We start from the raw sequence: 23,167 nt of genomic DNA, 5'->3' as shown, positions 1-23,167 counted from the left end.
CGGATTTTTTTGTTGTTTGTTTGTTTGTAAGGGAAAAAAAGGAGAAATTGAACTCGTCTCCCAACTTGTACTGCTACTCCTAACGTACATTCTCACCCCCCCCCCTTCAAAAAAAAAAAAAAAGAATACTACTCATCTGCTCTACTTGCAAGTTCGCTCAGTGCCGTATTTACTCAGGTTCATGTTCTTTGACACGGATATTGAGGACATATCCCATCGGAAAAAATAGATGACCATCATGCTTTTCGGAGCGCCCAGAGCATAGCGCTAGACGAGTCTTTGCGCGCCTTATTTGTCAGCCCGACGAAAGGAGGTCGCTATGCTCAGCCCAAACAGGGATAGTAAAGAGAGATAAGACACGGATGGCTTATCGCATGCGGCTTCCGTTGGAATCATGCTTTCCCTCCCTCAATTTTAAGAACTCTCACTTTGTCTACTGTCATTCTGTGGGCTGGGTTTAGCAACCTCCTTTCGTCGGACTGCACGAAGGCGCTCAAAAAGACGTCGAGCGGTATGCTCTGGAGGCTCCGAAAATCATGATGTTCGGCTTTTTTTTTCGATGGGATAGCTCCTCAATGTCCCTGTCACTTATCATGAACTTGAGTAAATTCGGCACCCGCTTCACATCGGTGGGGCAAAAAAGCGACCTTTACTTGGCAAATTTCGAGTTCAGTTCGTAATGTTTAGCATAATAAAACTTAAGTTAGATTACATTCACATCAGGAGACGGGAAAAATTTAGTAAGAACAAATGCGGTTGACCGCGTTGATCCTAGGTGGCGTATATTTTTACTATAATTCAATGACACGTTTTCTGGGACACCCTGTATTTAATCACCAGTTCGATAGACATTGATGCACTCTGAGCTTCCAAAATAGAATCAGTACCTCACTAAACTGCTCGGCTATGTGGTGCTAAAACGGTGAAGTGGAGGTACCGCGGAGGTGCGTGTATGTACACCTGATTTGTATTCACCGTGTGCACGGGGTCCTGAGGTCGCCAGTTCGACTTTGTCCCGACTCACATCCCGATTTTTTTCCCTTCTTCGCGGATGCAAATTAGAAAGGTGGCTGCCTGCACGTTGTCAGGCTGCTGCGCGGGGTGTGTCGTCACCGCAGATAAGTCGAATTCCATGACCCACTTTTTTCATTCTTGCCAGGTGTCAGCCGCGGTTCTGTACAGGGCTTTGGGTGACGGTAGTAAACTTGACATCATGACGGGATTGAGGTGTTGTCCGGGGCTGGACTCATCGTTTCCATCGGCCATTCCAAAATCGAATACATACTTCGTCGTTCGCGACACTTCTGACACCGTGGAAGATGGTGCATTGTCGTCGTCTACACAGCAGTCCAACTTCCTCTTCCTCAGTCGTAACCTATGTTACAGTCGCACCACCATCGCCACCATGTACAGTGTGAGTAGATGGACAGGATGTTCAGTGTCACGTGTCACCAAGGGCACGGAGGACCGTACGCAGCGCAAGCAACTTACAAGAGGCGGACACACATGGATGGAAGGCACGGCCCATAGATGGAAACCTGGTGGATCCGATGGAAAACTGATCGGGCTACGAGCGCTGCGTTCAAATTTCCCGCCACTTCTTGTTTCTCGTGCAGGCAAGGTAACCAGATTGTTTTTATTTTTATTGTTTGCGGTTTCTTTTTCTTTCTTTTTTCTTTTTTACGCAAAAGGTATCGAAAGCGGAGGGGAGCATGCTTTAGTACAGCTATGCTGAGTGCAAAAGCATAATTTATAGCCCTTGTACACGTACAGCTAGGACTAATTTCCATTAAGGATCCAAACAGCCCTGACGGATTCCTTATTGAAAGTAGTTTGCGCTACCGACACACAGCAATGTGCCGGAAATGTGGTACAAGCCGTTGAGGAAAAAACAAACTGCAGAGCAGGGCAACATAACATATTCCTACGCAGAGTTCAAAATGCTAATTACAGCTGCTTAACCTGTGAGTGGTTATTATTAAACAGCTCATATATATATACACGTTTTATTCGAGCAGTTTCGTAGGTGTATGTGATGACGAAGTTTATAATTCATACAAGTTTCCAGCATCGTAGTGGCGTCGAGGCGGCTATCAACGACCGACGTACGAGAGTATTGAATTAAAAATATGTTCCATTAGGCGTGATGGAGCGACGAATTTTAGTTCAACGTCCCATCACGCCTAATGGAACGCCTAATGCTGTACGAATGCGCTTTAGCCTTACTTATCCACGAATGGGGAGCGTATCGCCTCTGACGACGAAACACCAAGATCATCGTCATCAAAATAAAGTTATGCGGTATTAAACTATTTCGTTTTCGCTTATTATCTTTATTTCCTCCTTGTATTTGGACTCAAAGTATCCTGTTAGGATTGAGAGCATTTATACTCAAAAACTTTGGTCTCTATTCGGAATCCAAATTTCGGAGTCAAAGTACACATGCGTGCACTTAATCACAAATGAGTGTGACATAATCGTAGTGTATTATTAGTGAGTTTTAGAGCATCGTACGCTATCCCCTTTCCGTATACGTAAGGGGCAGCGTTGGTGGTTCAGCGCATGCGCAAAACATAGAGAGCTTCGCGGATCGCGCAGAAACACCAAGCTATCCCTTACGTATGCAAAAGCGATAACGCTACGATAAATGGTGCTATCAAATCAGATGGCCAGCAACGTGATGCCATCCACTTCAAATGAATCACACGACTGACTTACTTGTTTCAGAATCGTTGTCATGAACGCCTCTCGCACCACTAAACTCGCTGTTATCGTATCACGCTGCAAATTCCAGCAGCCATAATGTGGTCATTTCATAACCTCTTGACTATATCTGACAGAGTCTTTGTCTAACCTATTGTCATTTATAACAAATTATTGTCAGTTATTATTGGCATTTTATAACAAACAAAATAAATAAATGCAAAATATATGTTCCTATCACTGCCCGCATGTTCTTGGCGATGCAGCACCAGAGTAAGTACATGTAAGGGAGTGTTTGCGGTTAGCTTCGTCCATGCAGAAGTACACAGCGTCATCATCACGTTGCACCATGTATTTTGATCGTCCGCTGCTCTTTATTGATATATCTCGCTCACTGTCACCAATCTTCACGAGCTTTCCCGGGCAATGCCACATGATCTGCGCGTCAGCATTTACTCACTGCGCAATCAACGCTGTACACACGCCCGTAGAGGTTTATTTGCGTTATGCAGTATAGTACCGCTCTGCATATAAACAACTTTTGCCGCGTTAACGTGACTAGAATTACAATACAACTGCACTCTGTTCTGCGCAGGAATATCAATTCAATAGCTTTTACTTGGTTAAACTAAAAAAAAATGTAACATATAGGGGTACAGCTTGGGACAAAAGTTTACGGAACACGAATGGTGTCACATTTCTCCGTTTGAGTGACATCCTAGTAGCAAACAAGAGCGGACACTCATACTGACTGATGGATGGACTAGCCAGTCATCAGTTTCTTATTCGATTCCTTCCTGGTAGCTGGCAGGGGACCGCTCCGATGAAGACATGCGCCAGTGCCGTGTTCCGTGAACTTTTGTCCCAAGCTGTACCCCTATATGTTAATTTTTTTAGTTACACCAACTACACAAACTCGTGTTAAAAGAATGAGTGAAATAGCTGACTAGAATGACTACACAAGCAATTTTCACCTCGTTTATGTATTGTTATTTTGCCAAAACCTTACAATTTTTATTTTCTGTATTGGAAATGTTGACTAATTTTTCCGACGGCAAGGGAAAACAACGGGGGAAAAAAGATATTTTCAGTGTTTCTCCTTCGAGGCCTCGCCATCACTTTGTTTACCAGTGTTGACTTTATCAGGTAACCACACGGTGAAACGTGCTCATTTCGGAAGCAGACATGATTTGACGATGAAAAATGAAATGAAACTGAAAATGTTCTCGGAGCAAGACGAATGACCTGCGTAAGAAAATGGGAAGACAAACCAAAGTGAACCATATGTATCATGTATGACTTAAACAATAGCAGGTCCAAACATTCAAGATAGCACATGGCCTAGAGTTACAAGAGGCTGTCAGGGCTGGGTCGCCCGTTTTACGTGGTGCTGACGGTCATATGTTCTTTTTCGTTTGTGCATGTGTGTGTGTGTGTTTTTATTGAGGTAAGCCACAAGGTGTAAAGCGGGAAAACTATCGACGGATGTCTCCGCGTATTCTGGCCATAAGGGTAGCTCCCTTACACGCGATTCGCTTTGTCTCCTGCATAATGTCTGTTAAATACCTGTATGCACTGTTGGGACACAACAAGGTCAGGGACGTCATTACCTATCCTCGTATTCGTTATACATACTTATCATTACTTGTCCCTGCGTCAGGAAGTCTCGTCCATTTTCAGCTTGCTTGCAAACTATTGCATCGTTTACATTCCTTGCGTTCCGATCATGCCCACAGAGAGTCTCATCGGGCTGTGCTCGAGCTCCCGTGTAAGCTCCCAGACTCTAATAAGAATAGGAATAAAATGGGGAGTAAATGCAGCTTCTAGTCCACTAGATTGCAATAACTCCCCATTTTAGTTCTCTAGCCCCGAAATTTACTCCCCAGGACTGTGAATAGTCACTGAACTTGTTAATGAACTTGTGTTAATTCGCAATGAAGTTTAATTTGTCTGGTTATTAGTTATCTCTTGAATTCGATTTATCTGTCCTGGTTTTGTTTGTTTGTTTGTTTGTTTATTGTCTGATTGTATTGTATACCTTGTAGACTTTAACCTAACTCCTAACTAGTTGCTTTACTGACATTTATATACTTTTCCCGAAGGAACCATTAACCGGGATTTTCCCTCTGGTTCCTTCAGTTCTATGATAATTGTGTGTATTGTTTGAATGAATGAAATAAAAGATTGATTGATTGATTGAACTTCGCAAATGGTCTCCTGAATGCAACAGTCTACGTAAATACGTGATCTTCGTGAATTGGATGGAATGAGGCTATATAACTTAGCTAACTTAGCAATTTTCCACGCATACACAGAGAGGAAAAAATAGTTTGACGTTCTTTCTTGCGAAATTTGGCCCAATACGTGTCGCAAGACTTCATGTCACTCGACATATCACGGTTGACGGTTTAATTCAAAGTATTTTCGTTCAAGTACATGAAAAATGTAACTATAGGACAGTCAGAACAGAGCGTGAAATGCAGCCCCCACAGTCTGTGACATTCATTTAGCCCGTGAATTTACTCCTTTAAGGGACTAATTTTTGTGGGAAAGCCTCGATCAAAAGGACTAAAATTACTCCTTTTTTTTATAGAGTGCACAACATGGCTTCATTTACAGACATTTCTTCTTATATAGTAAGAGAACCACCTGTAACAATCGCCCACATATCGTATTGGACCTAATGATCGAATGCTCCCGTAATGAACGTAAGCCGATATAAAATGGACTTCAAGTGAAATGTAGTTTTAGTTACTTGGCAAGTTAGTAAAATAAGATAAGCCTTGGAGCTTTCAGCAATCCACCATAGTGAAATGTAAAACCAATACCTAACCTGTAGAGGACCACGTAATTCAGACTGCATGTTTCCCATGATACCCCTAGAGTGACAAAATAGGGTACTCTAGACTTCCCCCAGTATCACTTTTCTGTTACATACGCATTTAGTGAAAGATAACAAGTAAAACATATAATTGGGAAGGAGGAGGAAAGTCTAAGGTTAAGTGTGACGACATAGCGGTAACGATTATGGTTTTGTCTAAGGTTTTCCTATGGCAGCGAATTTCCTCAAAGGAATGCAGCACTGGCTTATACGTTGCGAGCTAGACGGTTTCGTCATTGTTGCTGAAGGTTAGGTACAACAATAACTGCCACGTGCATGACGATGGCACAAATGCCTCGTTTGTTAATGAAAAGCAAGCACCTTTCACATACTGCAAAAGTGGTTGATTTCGCATGGAACGATTCACGAATTTAAGTACCCGCGAAATAATAATGCAAATTTTAGGCGCTGAGCATGCAGGTCGCTTGTCACCCAGACAACTGAACCAAGAACACGATTGTGGAGGGCTGCTACGAAATAAAACATTGCTTTATTCTTGATGACGGTTCTTGAGAATCGGCACTACCAGCTTTATGAAACTTAGAACGGATGACAGCTGTAAGTGTTTCAAGTGACCAAAATGTACCAATAAGCCATTTAAGACACTTGCCCGGAGGTCCATCTTCGCAAAAGTGGCGCAACCAGAATCCTTTATCGCGCTTTGCGCAGCTCCAGAGTACCAACGTACGAAACAGTCCTTCATTTCGTTTTTGAATACACTGTTGAACGCTAGGTCGTTTAGTTGAAGTCGTTTGGTGGAATGCGTCTTTCGCGAATTTAAGTTCCCGTGAATCGTTTTTCAACTCAGATCACCTCAAAACGCGAATATATGTTCCACGCGAAGAAAAAAAAAATATATTTCACAGTATTACTGATAAAAGAATAAGTTTGAGGAAGCAGGTGACATGGCAGTCAAGGCGGCCAAAGTGCATTATTCTACATAAAGTCTACATTCAATCATGAATCGTAAAACAGAGAGAGAGAGAGAGACAAAGCACAGTTACTTCGAAGACCTTGAACATGTTATTGAAACAACGCGAGAACAGTGTTTGACTTGTTGCTCCCAACGGTGCGGCAACAATTTGTCGAAGTGGATTCGTGGTCTGCATCAACATGTCTGGCTTCTGATGTATGCATGCTTTCCTTTTTCATAGGTGGATTTTGTACAAAATTTAAACTTCAAGGCCGATTAGAGAAGAGATTAATGAAGGGCGAAGTGTACCGGACACGATAATCCCGCACCATCCGTTCTCTGACACGCGGGATTTGGAGCTGCCAAGGTGTATTACATGAGGACGACGACGGAAAGGCGACATATTTTTATGCAGTATTTCACCCTGTAGGGAAATCAATGCTAGAGAAGCACGTGAAAGAAAAGCGCGCCTCGGGGTAGTGTGATGGCCGCCATGTACAAGATGCTATAAAAAGTGTTTAAAATATGATACTAAGCACCGAAAACAGAACGTAATTAAGATATACAATATATATACTTGTAAATGAAAGCAACGGGAGTGGTAGTAGTAAATACATTTTAAAAATTGAGAGAGCTTTTCTTCGTTGGAGAGGTCCTCGAGGTGTTGGGCGTAGACTTTACTTGGGCGAGTTCTAATTTATTTATTTGTATTTTATTAATTGAACTAATTAACTAGTTAATTACGGTAATATTTAATACACATATAGATAGATAGTTGTCGAACTAGGAATGGGAATGTATGTACATTTTTATTTGTTATTTATTTAAAATATTTCTATAGAAGTGAAAATATCTAAATAATTTAAATTCTAGGTAAACAAAATATTTAAAAGTTAAATTTCTCGCATTCATTTAACTAACTTAGCCCTATACCAAGCTTTAACGCCAAAACGTTGCGCGAAATTTCGTAAGCGTCAGCCACATAACGACAAGGAAGATGCAATTTCTACGTCAAAAGATATTAGATCACGTGAGCCTCGGTCGTTAAAGAAATCGCTGATTTTTTTTTCGTTCCCTTTGTAAGATTAAGCATTCATTGGCCCAATAATAACAATCTCGGGTAAGTGGCGCTGTTTCCTCTGTCTCGGAGTTGCTTTCCATCGTGTTTCACCAGTTAGCCTGCACTTCGAGTCTTATCCACCGATAAGTTATTCACCTTCTTCACAATGCATTAAAAAACAAATTACGAGGACGGTTACGAGTTTCATAAGACTATTGCTTTGTAAGACTATTGCCCTGACTATTGCTTTGTCGTAGTCGAAATGGCTGGCGAGATGAGTATAAATGATGTCGGGAGACGAGTTCAATTTCTCTTTTTTTTTTGTCTTTACAAACAAACAAACATATAAATGATGTAGTGGATAGCTGCGTATCCTCTGCCTACGTCAATCATTCATGTCTTCTACGATTCATCATCTCAAACTATTAAACTCTCTGGCGTCCAAAACCATTTCCCCTCCCACTTCCAGCTGTTTACGTTCTCATTGAACTTTTCCATATCAAGAAAAATCAGTCGTGGTAACAGGAAAAATTATATCCTTATTCGGCATTAACCTTATACCAACCGGACAACGAACAGCTGAGCATCCGGAACAGTTTGCACTTCTCTTCTTTTTTCTTTTTTTAGAAACAATGCTCGTTATTCCTTTATCCCAACGAACTTTACGACCGAGCAAATTGCTTGTGTTGTTTACATGGGGTGCGGCCCCAGGAGCGAACAAGTGCGAGATAATACAGGGCCTCAGATTTCTCCCGTGGGACGCAAACCGCGGTTATAGTAAATTGCAAGCATGCTACTCTTTCACAGGTTCAACGCCCCGAGAAAAGAAGCATCAACCTCAATGCGGAAGAGTAGCATGGGGGGAAGGGATATATTTATTAGAAGACGAGAGAAAAGAAAAAAGGAAAACAAAAACGAAAGAGGAAAAGGCAGCAGCATGGAGGGGTTAGCATGGTGGTGGTGGGGATTTGTGGTCAACGTATAGGTACTGACGAGGTATACCTCTGTACCTGAGCAGCTCGCGTGGCTCGGTGGTCAGCATGCTGGCCATGTCATGTCGGGGCTGGGATGTAACCGGGTTCGAATCCCGGTGCTGGCTGTGTTGTCTGGGGTTTTCCTCGGAAGCTGTCAGACATATATGGGCACAGTTCCCTTAGAAGTCGGCCAAGGACGCCCATATCCCCCAGAATGTTAGTCGTAACGTTGCCCGCCCCTGTGAGGCTTACCTCACATGTTAGAATCATTAACCGTCTATGGTGCCCGATACGGAACGCGAATAAAACGAGTGGTGTGGCAATATAGGGGAGGGCGGCTGGAGTTTCGCAGGTGCACACTAGCGCCGATCTCTCCCCTGGGGAGAGGAGCAGGAATATTTCTCTCGTGACACGCGGGTAGGCAGGCGTGCTACCATACTCAGTGTGGTCCTCGACGCGGAGAGTTCCCCACCGGAAAAAAAAAAAAACAGGAAAACCGGTACTCTTTATTGTTGTGTAGTTAACTAGTTAATGTGGAGAACAGGTGGGGAAGGCAAACCTCAGAACAATTCCGGCATGGGTTTGGTCTCATCTCTGACTCGTTTCTTGGGTGGCTTGCCCCTCGCTTGAGGCATACTGGTGCTGGAATCGTCACAGAAATCATTCACGTACACGCATACAGCCGTCGAGTGCTGTCCTGGTCACTACTGACTTACAGGAGCAGCTACCTGACACAAGGGACCGAGTGCTGCTGTCAAGATGGGGAGGAGTCTAATACGTCATTATCTATCAATAGGCAACTTAGAGAAAATTTAGAAGCCCAATCTTAACACAGAGGTATACATTCGACAGAAATGTAACACGCGTGGACACAAAATGATCGGCTCAAGTAAGCAATGATTAACTAAGAGTAGTGCCGGTGACTCTGGTTACTTTGGCTTTGTTGTCATGTGAGGTTTGTTCGTATATCTTCGTTCATTTCCATAAAAATAGTGATGCCTTACGCATCCCGAACACACCTGTTCCAAACCAATTACCTACTTAAGCTGAATGGGATGGGTTTAGAAGACCTGAAGTTTAAAGATTCGGTAATACGAACTTAAGCGCACAGACACAAAAAGAAGAAATCGAATTGTAAGAATGGGGTAAGAAATAGAATAAATAAGGAATCTCGCATAACAGTGGGATAGAGAAATAGAGCAGACAGTGCGAGAGCACCAATGCCTACGTGTAACTTACAGCGCATTTACCGTGTGTGCCATGCATAACATTGAACGTGACGTTCTTGCTTGCGCGCACATCACACATTATATTCAGTTCCATTTATGACAGTTCCGTGCACGCCACCCGCAGTTTACGCGGAGTAAGATGGAGGTTCTCTGTGTCCGTACCGTTTAGTTCATTCTCTTACCCAGAGAGATACGCCAGACGATAGCACACAGAACATTCCTCGTTCCGAACGGGAGGTGATATGAAGCGACTGGTGACAAAACCAATCGGTTGCTGTCGCCAAGGCGACGCCTCCGGATCCTGCCGACGGATTGCCAGTGCTGTTCGACAGTTGTTTCCTAGAACGTGTGAGTGGCTCCTGCTAGTCTATCAATTTCATGACCTTCTTCTCTTCAGAAATTTCAGGAGGCAGATATCTTGCTAAGAGATGCGTCAAAGTACATCGATGTTGACAGGGACTGGGATCGAAACTGAATGCACGTTCTTCCCATAATTGGTACTTCGATGTTGACGGGGACTGGGATCGAAACTGAATGCACGTTATTCCCATAATTGGTACTTCGGTGTTACCCTTAGCACTTACAGAACGCACTTATAGCATAGAACACACTTATAGCACTTATATAGATGGGTAGAAATCCAGCGAACCGGTAGAATGTATGTCCTGAGGCAACTCCCTTCCTTATAGCACTTATAGTTTGTTATAGGCTCCTGTATACGAGTATATAGGAGTCTATAATAAACGAGTTAAAACTTTGCTCAACGGGTAGCGTACGCCCAGCTTTTCAAAAACAAAAAAAAATCTTTATCCGCGTTCAACGTAAGGACTGCACATTTCAGCCCCGCCCTACGCTCGTTCCTATTGGCTGCAATAGCTAGCCGCATCACTTTGCGACGCAACGAGTAGTGCGCCGATACCGAAACTATAAGAGCCTAGAAGGCGGTACCTGGTGGCGCTGCTGTACAATTTCTCCGGCTGAACCACTCCGTTAGGATTGACGGACTACATTTTGTGCCGCTCTTAGGTTGAACACAGGTACAGATGCAAAGCATCGCAAGAAGACACACATGCGCCACCTGGGCCCCGGTCTTTAACTTTCACATAGCGATCGTTATCGTTGTATTTAAAGTTCGCGCGCTCCAAAGCCGCTTTGATAGGCTCTGACGACCTATGAATAAAGAGTGCACAAGTGACATTGAACCGCTTTCGGTACGTCCGGTTGTCTCTGAGCGTGTTTCGTTTCGAGGACCTGCTTCAAGCGCCGGTGCAGAAAGGCTGTCCAATCATCGAGCGAAGTCGTTTGCGGAGACCAATAGGAGGCCGCCCCGCAATGTCGCGCCTCTTAAGAAAGAGAGAAGAGGGAAAGTGGTTTCCCTCGCTCTTAAATCAAGAACGACGCAACGGGTCAATTCTGTTCCTTTTGTGTTGCATTTAAGGTAACGACACCTTTCATTTCGCGAGGACAAATATTTACACTTCAGTGTCCCTTTAACACTGCATTCAGATTTCTTCCTTCTGCGTTGTAACCGAGTTGCGTCCGCCTGACTTTCGCTCTGCCATTACGACGGTTTTATTCCCGCGCAGCTCATGGCGCGTCGAGCTCACGGTCCTTATTCTTGCACTGTTCCTTACTCTTTACTTTTATTTCCTCTTTGCTTCTTTATCTTTTCCGCTGCGAGGTTCATGAAACGTTATGGGCCGTGATCACTGATGGAGGCACAGCTTTAGCGCGCTTTGGATTCTCTTTTGATGTGGCTGCTGTGTCGGAGAAATGCGGGCGAACTCTTCTAACTATGAAATATGTGGAGTTCCCTGAGGCACGGAGTCACCTCGACTCATGCGAAGCAGAAAGATATGTTGATTGGCTTGTTCGCTATGGCACGTGTGTCATACATACGACCACTTGTAATGAAAAATAAGCGTTCTTGACTTGAGGGCGTCGCTAGGATAGACGCTTTGTCACAACCATTAGGAGATGACTCAGACTTTTGCGCCAAGAGACAGAAACGAGGGCCTCACTGCCCCTTTCTGATACTGTCTCTCACTAATTCTTTTTTCTCGGTTCTTCGATTGTTACGGTGTTAGTTTTTGAGATAAAGTTAAAATCCGGGCGAGTTGATGATCCGTACTAAAAACGATAAATAAAAAAAAACTGTGCAAGGGGACGACGAAAGGTACGAAAAACGAGACAAACACTGGCTGCCAACCAAAGGCTTTGATTTGCGAAGCATCGCCGCTTATAACACAGAAATAGCCTCTCCCTTCCTACACTCTTAGAAATGAACTTCACCGCATAGCACGCTCCTAGCCAACCATAATCTCGAATGATATCGTTATCTGCAGGGTGTTAATCACTTCCATCGTTCGCAACGAGGGGCGGAGCTCTCGTTAACACGCACACGTGACAGGTTTCACGTGACGCGCTTTTTTCGTTAACGGGACAAAGGCGTAATCTCTTGCTCGCGTAACGACCGACGGTGTCGTCTGCCTTACGAATGTGTTCACGTGCTCACAGGCTTCATCGCCTACATGGCTCATGATCTAACGAGGCGCGAGGCACTCGGGAGCTCGAGCACGTGGTGTATGACGCGCTCTTTTCGTTAAAGTGACTGGGGCGTAATCTCTCGGTCCCGTTACGATCAAATTAGATCGTTTGCCTAACGAGTGGGTCTACCCACCCGTTAGAACATGTTCGTTCGAAAATGGGAGGCGTTCGAAGCGTGTTCGAAAATGGGAGGCGTACGCCTTTTTTGTGGCTATTATGAACAGCATAAGTGTCATAAAAAAAGGCGTACGCCTCCCGTTTTCAACAAATCAAGGTTGATAACGATATCATTCGAGATGATAGTTGGCTAGGAGCGTGCTATATGGTGAAGTTCATTTTTAAGAGCATACTCCTGTCGAACATTCCAGAACTGCCGGGCAGCACTTAGGTCATCAGAAAGTTCATCACCTTATCGGATAAGAACAGTGCCGTGTTTGTCTCGTTTTTCACCCCATTGTTGTCCCCTTGCACTGTCTTTCTTTTTTCGCTTTTAGAATTAGTTTATGAACTGCACTTCGGTTGGCCTTGAGTGCATAATTTGCGACTAAGCTGGCGGAAATAATGGCTCTCCCAGACCTGAGGCTTTTTGCTTCAATCTTTTCACTTTCCCTTTTGAACCTTTTAATGCCCCGCACAAAGCTCTACCTCTGTCAGCCGAGGCTTGTGATTAACTGTTGTCTTGCCATTTTGATAATTTCAGAAAATTCGACGCTGAATGGGCTCGTTATGCAGCAAAGGGCCTTCTGACGACAGTATTCACAAAAGTGTGTCCATACTGTGCCTGTCCTTTTTCTTTTTGCCCGTGTCTCCTGGCTAATTAATTTTCAACCGAACTGATCTCTTGTTACTGTTGCGTCCGTACCTGTTTCGGATAAGCAAACAGTTTTTACACACCATTTATGGCAGTCGTTCAATATAATATTGTTTTAGCTAAGTGCTCTATCTTATATATACTGGAGCATCCTATATTCCCTTGAGTTCTAATAATGCTCAAAAACTGCTGCCCCTGGGGCTCATTGTTTTTGCATGTAAACCTAGTTAATCGTAATTATATTTTTTGGATATAGGTATAAAACAAAATGTATATAGGTATAAAATGAAACCTGTCCGTTTCATTTTATTGTTAATTCATGTTCTGCTAGAAGTATACGAGGACAAAAACAGAAACTTCACTGCGTTTGAAGAGAACAGCGATTTAGTTACATTTCAACAACAACAACAAAATACACTGATGATGATGAATGGGGAAATTCGCCAACTGAGTTGTGGGCTTGTGGCCCACTACCCTAATGCTGACGGGACTGTTAGTTACATTACACTATGAGCATTAGTGTCCATTACTTATAGTTACTTCCATGGTCAGAGTGTACTGTTTAATAAACATATCCATAAAGCTGCAACTCCTTCCCCGAGTACATTGTAGCTCTAATCAACCCCGAGCAGTTCCGTAATGCTATCACGCAACAACATTCGAGTGTTAGCCATGCGATTAATGGTAGACCAATTCTGCTGTATTACTGCAATTTCTTTGTTACCTAGTAGTTGTTGTTTAACAAAGACGGCTAAGAGCATCAACTGTTTACTACATACACATTAAAAACAAGACTTTCGTGCAGTATGCTGCGCTTGTTCAGTTTGAGAACCTGTTACAAGTGGTGAATATATCAAAAACAAGTCACATGGCACAAGAGAAAAGGGTGAGGGTTAGGAGAAATACAAACAAATGCAATACAAATATAAACAAAAGCAAAACGCAATGTGTATTTTCCTTTACCCTCGCCCCTTTCTCTTGTACCATGTGACTTGTTTTATATATCCTTCACCACTTGTAACAGGTCCTCAAACCTGAAGACGTGAAGAAGTATACTATATAGTAAACAGTTGATGCTCTTAACCGTCTTTGTTATTTTTCATTCTGCGACGCCGGAAACTTGCACATTGTTTTTCTTCACGTTCTACGTTGTCGTTGTTTTATATACATTTGTATATGCATATATAATGGAATGCATGTGTCTATCGTATCCCACCTTGCTCTCCCCCCAGGGCACATCGAATATATATATGTAAACAAATAAATAAAGCAACCCACACAGTCCCGAAGTTAGGTGCGGCAGTCCCACACTGAGTCTTATACTTTCTCAAGCACTCGCAAAGCCTAAGCTTTGTTGTAATTTATTCGTTCGATTGAATTTCATTGGATATAGGGGGAAAACACGGAGAGATGGCTTCTGCAGTACGCTTGCAGTTGATTATAGGGGTCGGTATGGGGTCAATGCTCAGGTGACGGAGAAAAAAATGAACACGTGAAAGAGAGCAAAGAATAGATTCAGCACAGCTTTCAACACTGCAGTTCAAAGATTCAAATGTTAAGATTGTTTCGATCAGCGATTTATCCAGACCCCACCCCCACCAGACACCCCCATTTTTTTTTTCTGTACGATATAGCTGTAATGATGACCTTCCCCCCCCACACACACACACCCACACACATACCCACCCAATTTTTTTTTTGCGATGATGCATGCAATTCACTTATCCGGTTGTCAAAAACCGAAATTTCCAGATCAAGCCCCGCGTCCGAAGTTTGCACACTTTTGGCATCACCAGTCACCCCAAAACAGGAAATCAAGTGAAGTTCGCTTACTTTTGGCGAATCCTTCGACGCGGCACATAAAGGATCCCAGCACGTACGTGTTAGAGAAGCTGTTTACGAAGTGCACCCACATACAAAATATACAAATCAGCGCGTCCGCGACGGCGAGGTTGAGCAGGTAATAGTTAATGGTAGTCCGCATCACTCTGTTGGTAACCACCGTCACAATGACACCCAAATTGCCCACCAGGGCTGCAATGATAGTCACCAGATACACCGTCGTCTTGACGTATAACTTCCAAGTGAACAAGGAGTCCAAGTCGTCTATGCTAACAAACGAAGAGTTGCTAAAGTTGAAGTTGAAAATGAGAGGCTCCCAAAAAGTTTCCGAGCAATTCAGCTCCGTGATATCCTCCATGGCCGGGATTCTCTTCCGATTCCAGTATGGGTTCAAAGTTTGCGGAGAAACTTGTCAACCGCAAGTGTTTTGAGAACAAACTGCTTTATTCTTCATCGGAGCGATATTGTAGCTGCCGAGAACTGAGCATTAAAAAATAACAAGAAAAGAAAAACAATTGAGGCTGTTGTTAAAAGAATTATACCAGCATCTTATCGAAGCGGTTTGGTTTTTAAGATTAAATTTCCGCTGCCTCGTCCAACGCGCAAAAAGTTACGAAATTTCACTCAAAATCTCGAAGGTTCTTGAACAAAACGGATGTCGCAAAGCACTAAGCCAGAATAAGTGATAACTACGGGTCGACAAAAGTTTTTAAAACTTTCGATAGTCGGTCACCAACGCTACTCCGATGCGGTTAGTTTGTTCCCCCGTTTGCACAAATCAACCGAGGAGATGATGACAGCTGTAGCCCACAAAGCTTCCGCTGACGACACTGGGTTGTTCGTTCCACAGCAACAGCCAAAAACAGTGCCGACCACAGCGTACTTCCTTCGCAATCAACGTTCGGCAACGGACTGCGGCTCCGACTGCGAACCGCGTGGTGCCCGAAAACTCAATGGGTACGCAGAGCGCACTCTCGAGTTGACGACGGGGCACTGCGCGTGCGTCATTTCCTCCTCTTTCCTTGATACCCTTTTTTCCACGCTGATTTTATTTGCCTTTTTTAGTATAATATTGTTAGATACACGACACTTTGCAGGAAATGATATGTACAATATAAAAATGAAGTATGTTCACTAGTTATAGCAGAGTTGTTAGTCGCAAACTTCCTCACCAGCGCGCCGCTAGGAGGGGTGGGGGGTGGGGGTGACGTAGGGATTCGAGCGGTCTGCACGTTGCTCGGGGAAGGGATAAAAGGGGGTAGGGGTAGGCTAGGAGGGGGTAAGAAATGTGCGTTCTTTGTCTCTGTCACCGGATACCTCTAACCGTATCATGAACATATTATGTTATGAATGTGGTATTACGTTTGATTAAGGCCGGTTTCACACGAACGGTTTTCGTGTCCGTGTTTTTAATGGAGGCACAACGGACCCATTGGAACCTATGGGGATCGAATGCCCTTAGGTTCTGTTTTTGAAGCACACGGACGACGAACGGTCGTGTGAGTCAGGCCAAAAGAACGTCACTGTTGTTGTACGACTTCAAAATAAAACTCTCTCACCTTGAATTCGCCCTCTATCTCTCTCTCTTAGTAAGCGTGTGTCAACCTTTGCTTATGCGGCGTGAACTGTGGTGAAGAACGAGAAGAGGACAAAATTAATTTGTCTCGAAGATGAAAGCGCTAAAAAGACGAACACAGACGACACAGCATATAGCACTTGTGTGGTCTGTGTTCGTGTTTTTAGCGCTTTTATCGTCAAGGGAATTGTACCAACAGGCCCAAATGGATGCTTTAGCGGACAAACTTAATTTCTCAGCGATGTGACAACAACAACAAATACAGTATGCTATGGACGCTTTCACCGCAGAGCGTGCGCTGCATATAAAGATGAGGCGGCACCACAATGTGTACAGCAGGACAAAGTGACAATGAGGTACATCATTTACGTGTTTAGATACACTGTAGTTCCAAAAAGCCAAAGGGTAGCACTATGAAAGGCAAAGCTAGGAGAGTCTGCTTTCGTAACGGTGGCGCCTTTGACATGGACGTCGCGTGGGTCACTCCCTTTGAACAGCGCCTGGGCTGCTCATGGCGAGGCGATGTGAATTGTTGGAATTCAGAGGGAGGAGGACAGTGGATGCCAGAGGGCAGGGACATTCAATTTCTGAAGTTGTGCGGGCATTCAACATTCCTCATTCTATGGTGTCACTTGGGTTCTGGAAATACTTCATGGAGGGTACTATCACCAACCGAGGGCAGCGCAGTGGTCGACCAGAGCGCTGTTTCTTTTCTTTTCTTTCGTCTCTCTCTCACTCTTTTTTCTCAATATCGTTTCGTACGTGGACGATGAAACAACGCTTTTGGTCTTGGTTTGGGGTCGAGTAGAAGTGTTCCATGATACACATAAATGCACGTTTTGCACGTTATGGCATATATTTCGAATGATTGGTTGATTGAGATATCCAAATATTTCATTCGTGTTAGGCTGTTCAGAATATCTTAACATAATTATCTAATTACACAAGTAACTGCCCAGATTACACTTGCTTTTATAACTAACACAGTAACAACGTAAATGTTCTACGAGCAAACCATCGTTACAAGTATGTCAAGCTGCTACAAAATATGTACAATCTCCCATTCGTATGTATACACAAATCAGGCAAAATTCGACTGAAGAACTGGTTGTGATTACTTACACATTTACATAGTCTCCATCCCTTGTTAGAAAACGAGGTGCCTCAGAGCAACGCGCCCATACTTCACGCATATGCACCGATTAGACCACTGACGCAGGAATTCCTGCTCCCCTAGCGAAAAGAGACGGTGCTCAAGGTAGTCACGGAGCAAACACATAACAAGAGCAAGTAAGGCTTTGCTCGTTTTGGGAAGGGTTTGGGTACTCTTTCGCGAAAATTCCGGTCAGAATAGAATATTTTTCATGTTTCGGAGTGAGGTGATGTTCAGCCTCCATCTTACGGGTCCGCGCTAAAGGCTCGCCTGGAGTCGGAGCACGTTCGTTGTGCGTGCCTGGTCGAGAGGCCGTACTTACCCCCGAATTCACAGATGTGACTTGATTTGGAGCCGCATCTTGACTTGTGCAAGTCTGCGCCAAGACCCGTCTTCGCGCGAGAAGGTTTGCGTTTTTCATGAACCCTCCCCGCTGGCTTTACTCCGTCAAGTTGCAGCCTCCTAACTTTAACCGCGTCTGGGAGCGAGATTTTCGTACAATTTTGCACTGCTTACAATGTGTGCGTTACACCTGTCGTCTAGCACCAACACTATTACAAAGCACGACCTACTAGATTATAACGACCATGTCATAATCGGCAACCCCTATGAGGGGTGTCCGCACGATCCACTAGGGGCGCTATTCATCGGCCCGCGAGATCTACATCATGATTGGACAATAGAAATTTGAACTTTGAACGCGCAGAAGCGGACGTACGACTACCGTAGCAGACGACAGCAACAGCAAAACGCGTAGAATGATGATGATAATCTGATAACTTTAGAATGAAACATCTTCCGTGGAATATCCACCGCTTGTAGAAAAATATTAAGGTAAGTTGAAGTACAAAGTATTGTAGAAGTTGAGGAAGCAATAACCGGGCCGATGAGTAGCGCCACCGCTTTAGCTTCCAAATGCGGCGCTGGGAAAGGGTGCCTATGACATGGTCGTTATAATCTAGTAGATGGCGGTACAAAGGCCCTGTAAACAAATTTATGACGCATCAGCTCATGTAAAGCAAACACTCTTAGAAATTAACTTCACTAGAGCCCTGCGAGGATGAGATTTTTGGCATCCGCATCCGACCCGCATCCGCGCACACGTTATCCGCATCCGATCCGCAGCATACACAACAGTTTACATCCGCATCCGATCCGCTGAACAAAACGCACCATCCGCATCCGATCCGCATGTTTCGAATGATGCGTAAATACCGCATGTTGGTATCATTTCGGATGCCTCCGTGGTCTCACGGAAGGACTCTCGACGACAAGCAAAGTAAAACCTTTCAACAACCGTTCAACAAACGCGATATAGAGAGACTTCTGGAACGCGTGGAACGCTACCTCGCCGGTGCTCGCTTGGTTCGAGACGCCAGAATGCCTCCTCTCTCGTCTTGGCCGTGCACGGTCAAAGGTGTACCGGAGCATGCGCTCGCTGTCGGCGCGCAATACAAATAAATTGCTGGTGGAAAGATTACAGCACGCGGTATATCCGCTACCGATCCGCTACCGATCCGTTGCCTTCGCATCCGCATCCGATCCGCACACCGCAGAAAGTGCTTAATTTTCACCCGAATCCGCGGATATCCGCTTCCATCCGCGGATGGTGCAGGGCTCTAAACTTCACCGCATACCACACTCCTAGCCAAACATATTAACGAATGGAGGTGCGCCATTCCTCGCATCCGCTCCCCTATACTCGGTATTCACCGGTATTCACCATGCATCCAAGGTGTCGTGTTTCCCGGTGGCCGTACAACAATGGATCCATCGACAACTGCGCAGCGGCTCCTATTCTTCACCAGAGTGAGGTTTCACGATGAGCAAGCGTATCTTACCCTTCCCTTTGCTGCAAATAAAGCCGCCCCCTTTCCGTGCACTTGTGGAATCGATGTCACGTCGAGTTGCTGCTCTTCGCCGTCCTATATAGGGGCTGTCTTACACGTTCCTATGCGCATATCCTATGACCACGGTCCCTTGATAGCTTCCTGGTCACGCAGCTTCTCCGTAACTCTATGGGGAATTAACGATGAAAGATGAAAGTCACTGAAAAGGTTAGCCAGCTGTAGGAGTCGAACCCACATCATCTGGATTGCCGGTCCAGGGCTCTACCAATTGAGCTAAGCTAACACGCCTTCTCAGCGACTTCCTGAGGAAGCGGCACTAGTCGTGGGAGGAAAAGTTCACAAGAGTCGGTACACAAGAGAACAACAACAACAACAACATATATATTGTGATGATGAAGTGGGGAGGTTTTCCACTCTAGGAGTGGAACGCTACCCCATAGCTAGGGGTCTAACATGAGTGGTGACAATGATCAGTGATGACGATGAGAGATGACGGGAATGATCGAAGTGGCGATGACGATGCTGGACGTGATCGTGGTGGTGGGAGTGTCCGAGGGCGCTGCTGGGGTCATAGTGAGTCCTTTAGGCCTGTCGCTTCAAAGAAGTCGACCACGTGACGTAAGGCCGCCCTGGAGTCGGCCGCGGTGTCCCAAGGGCCGAGGATGGTCGACAAGAGAACAATTGTCAATGTACGTATGAAGAGTTGGCACAGTCTCCTGCGGTTGTTATGCGTTGCCAGGAGACATAAAATTTTATACTTTTACTGAAGGTATAAGGTTATACCTCATAAGGTACAAGTCATTACACTGGTCGTTTATACCTTAAAATGTATATTTTTCTAACAGCGATAGCCACGTTACCATCACATAGAGCGTGTTACGAAAGACTCGGTACAAATGCAGGTAATCAGCCAGTTTCCCCGATATACGCTCAACTTGCATTTCTCTTTTAATGACCTTACGACTTTAAACGTTTAATTAATCACATTTGACGAAATGAATTCCAACCGAGGCACGTTCCATCTGTGTGACGAAAGGACGTTCTCGCTGATTAGGAAAATAAGGATTAGGCACGGTCTCTCATCTGTGTGCGGAGAATGAAGCTAAGGGAGTGCGAAGTCAGAGGGCCAATGCCAGGGCTGTGAGTGCAGTGTTTGCGCTCTGTCTGAGTTTCGAGATGTCACCGTTAAACACAGTGCTCGCACCGCTTCAAGGAGGTTTCGCAAGTGCCATTACAATAGGCTATACTTAGATGGCCGGAATGGTTCGTTGATGAGCTCTTCTTCGGTGTAAACGAAGAGGATCTTATCTGGAATATTGAGTTCGGGCTTGAATGGGGATGTCAAGATCAGTGGCGGATAATAGTCACCACATCAACCTCATATTGTGTGCATGCAATATATAATCGTATAAGATCCTCGTATAAGACTCTAGAAGACCCGTATAAGATCCTTGAAAAGATGCAGCAGAGCTCTAACGGGGCTGCCTGTTGGGCTGTACTCAGTATTCGCGTCAGCTTCCGTGAGTGAGTGCTTTCTTAGAGCTTTCGTGCAGGATCCATCAGGTATATAATGTAGCACACAATAAAATACTGCGCACTAATTCACGCTGATCATAGTGATGCATGCATTCCAAAGGCGAAAATATGTTGACTCGCACATGAAGCCACAGCAAGTTTGCTGTCTGAGCAACAGCACGGTATTCGTGCACCACTCCTTCGAAGTGACTATATTTAAGTTTACGAACGAACTAATCCCGGAATTAGACAAAACTCCTAAGCATGGCTATAAGATTAGATTAGATTAGATTAGAAGAAAAAAATGAAAACGTAAGAGGGGAATATGTTTCTTGAAAAAAGAAAGGGAGGAAAGGCAGGCGTAGACCAATTTGCTATTCCTTAAACAAAAGAAGAAAACAAAAAAAAGGGGAGAGGGGGCCTTAGAGGCTGGTCAAGAGGCCGGAGCCATCAAGAAAGCTCAAGAGGGCAGTCGTAACCGCCCCCTGGTGGTGCAGGACTGCGCCGAGCAGAGTGGTGAAAGAGACGTTGGGGTGTACCAAGTTATCGCAAGTGGCGTTGGAGGACGAGTCGTTGAGAGAGATACCAGTTGCAGTATAATAGATAGTGCTCAATGTCCGCGCAACAAGTTGTGCAATTGGGGGGAGTTCGTCGGCGGCATTTTATACAGGAGTGAGGGTGTCCGTAACGTAAGGTTCTTGTCCGTAAGGCTCTTGTACGGCTTCGTGCTTGAGAGATCGAAATATGACAGTAGTCGAAAAAGCCATATACAGCGTCGGGAATCGAACCGTGCCCCTCTCGATTCCCGGTCGAGTGTGATAAGCACTACGCTACACTGGCAATGCTTTCCGATGCCTTCCCAAGGGGCCTCATACAACGAACTGGACTAAAGTCACTTGATTGGGTCCCAATCCAGTGACTGTAAATTGGAAACACACTCGCTCTCTTCACATCCCCTCCAACATGTTTTCCTCTCTCTCTCTCTCACACACACACACCACACACATACACACACACACACACACCTGTGTGTGTGACCACAGACGCGTTTGCATGAGAAAAAAAGCATTCTAATCAACGTTCAGAAGGAAATAGATATCAATATCCGACACGCGCGCCCCCACACGGTAAAACGTACCAACCCCGTCAACTTCACCGTGGAAATGTTTTGCCACCAAGCCACATTTCGTCCCATCACAACCGCCCTGTTGTCGTCGTTGTAGTACAACAGACAATCGCCTCTCCAACAGAATCCTTCCTGCAAGAAGATATGGCAGCTACAGCGAGGAACATGCAGGACTAAGTCTGCCGAAATGCTCACTAAGATGTAAGGTTCTGGATTATCCCAGCTTTCCTGGAAGCTTACGCTGCCTTGTTGCGGAAGCGGATGTGATTCTTGGCCGATCACTTTCATTTACGAGGCGTTTCCTGGGTATACGGGTACGCTGTCTGCTCAAGAGCTTTTGTGCGCGAGACGCGACGACGGAAGAGTCCTTAGGTAAGTCGGCGCCATGATGTCTGTTACTGACCAGGGCTGCCTGTGAATGCAGGCCTATATGTCTATCCCATAAGAAAGAAAAAAAAAAGAGTCAAATGGAGAGTAATTGCAGCTTCTAGTCCCCTATAGATTGCAATTTCTCCCCATTTTAGTCCCCTAACCCAGAAATTTACTCCCCAGGACTGCAGATTGGCACTGAACTTCGCAAATGGTCTTCCGAATGCAACACTCTACTTAAATATGTGCTCTTGGTCAATTTGATGTCATAAGACTGTATAACTTAGCAATTATTAGCCAATTAGTCAATTTAGCAATTTTCCACCAACACAGAGTAAGAAAGAGTTAGCGCTTTTTACTTCGCAAATTGTGCCCAAGATCGCAAGATTTTATATCACTCGATATATGACGGTTGACGGTTTAATTCAAAGTATTTTCATGCATGCACACAAATTATGTACCTGGGACTCTTAGAACAGAGCGTGAAATGCAGCCCACATTCTGACATTCATTTAGTCCCATCATTTACTCCCTAAAGGGAGAATTTTTTGTGAAATGCATTTAGTCCCCAAAAGGAATAAAATTACTCCCTTTTTCCTTAGAGTGCAGAGTAAAAAA

The 23,167-nt window shown here is 44.6% G+C and overlaps 1 protein-coding gene across 2 annotated transcripts in view; it reads right to left on the bottom strand.

The window, feature by feature from the left end:
• LOC135368530 (QRFP-like peptide receptor) overlaps positions 1–23,167 on the bottom strand; it is a 248,098-nt gene that overhangs the window by 179,165 nt on the left and 45,766 nt on the right. Inside the window, exon 1 of one of the 2 annotated variants that reach the window (XM_064601889.1) lies at positions 14,952–15,488. The exons of the other annotated variant lie outside the window; for it this stretch is intronic. Coding sequence (XP_064457959.1) covers positions 14,952–15,318 — 367 coding nt within the window. The 5' untranslated portion in view covers positions 15,319–15,488. Of the gene's footprint in view, positions 1–14,951; positions 15,489–23,167 lie in introns of those variants that run through there. 2 annotated transcript variants of the gene reach the window in all.

Source organism: Ornithodoros turicata, chromosome 9 (assembly GCF_037126465.1).
Source record: "Ornithodoros turicata isolate Travis chromosome 9, ASM3712646v1, whole genome shotgun sequence".
Lineage (NCBI taxonomy): Eukaryota > Metazoa > Arthropoda > Arachnida > Ixodida > Argasidae > Ornithodoros > Ornithodoros turicata.
The sequence above is the reverse complement of the archived record's forward strand: the minus strand, read 5'-3'. Positions and strand labels throughout refer to the sequence as shown.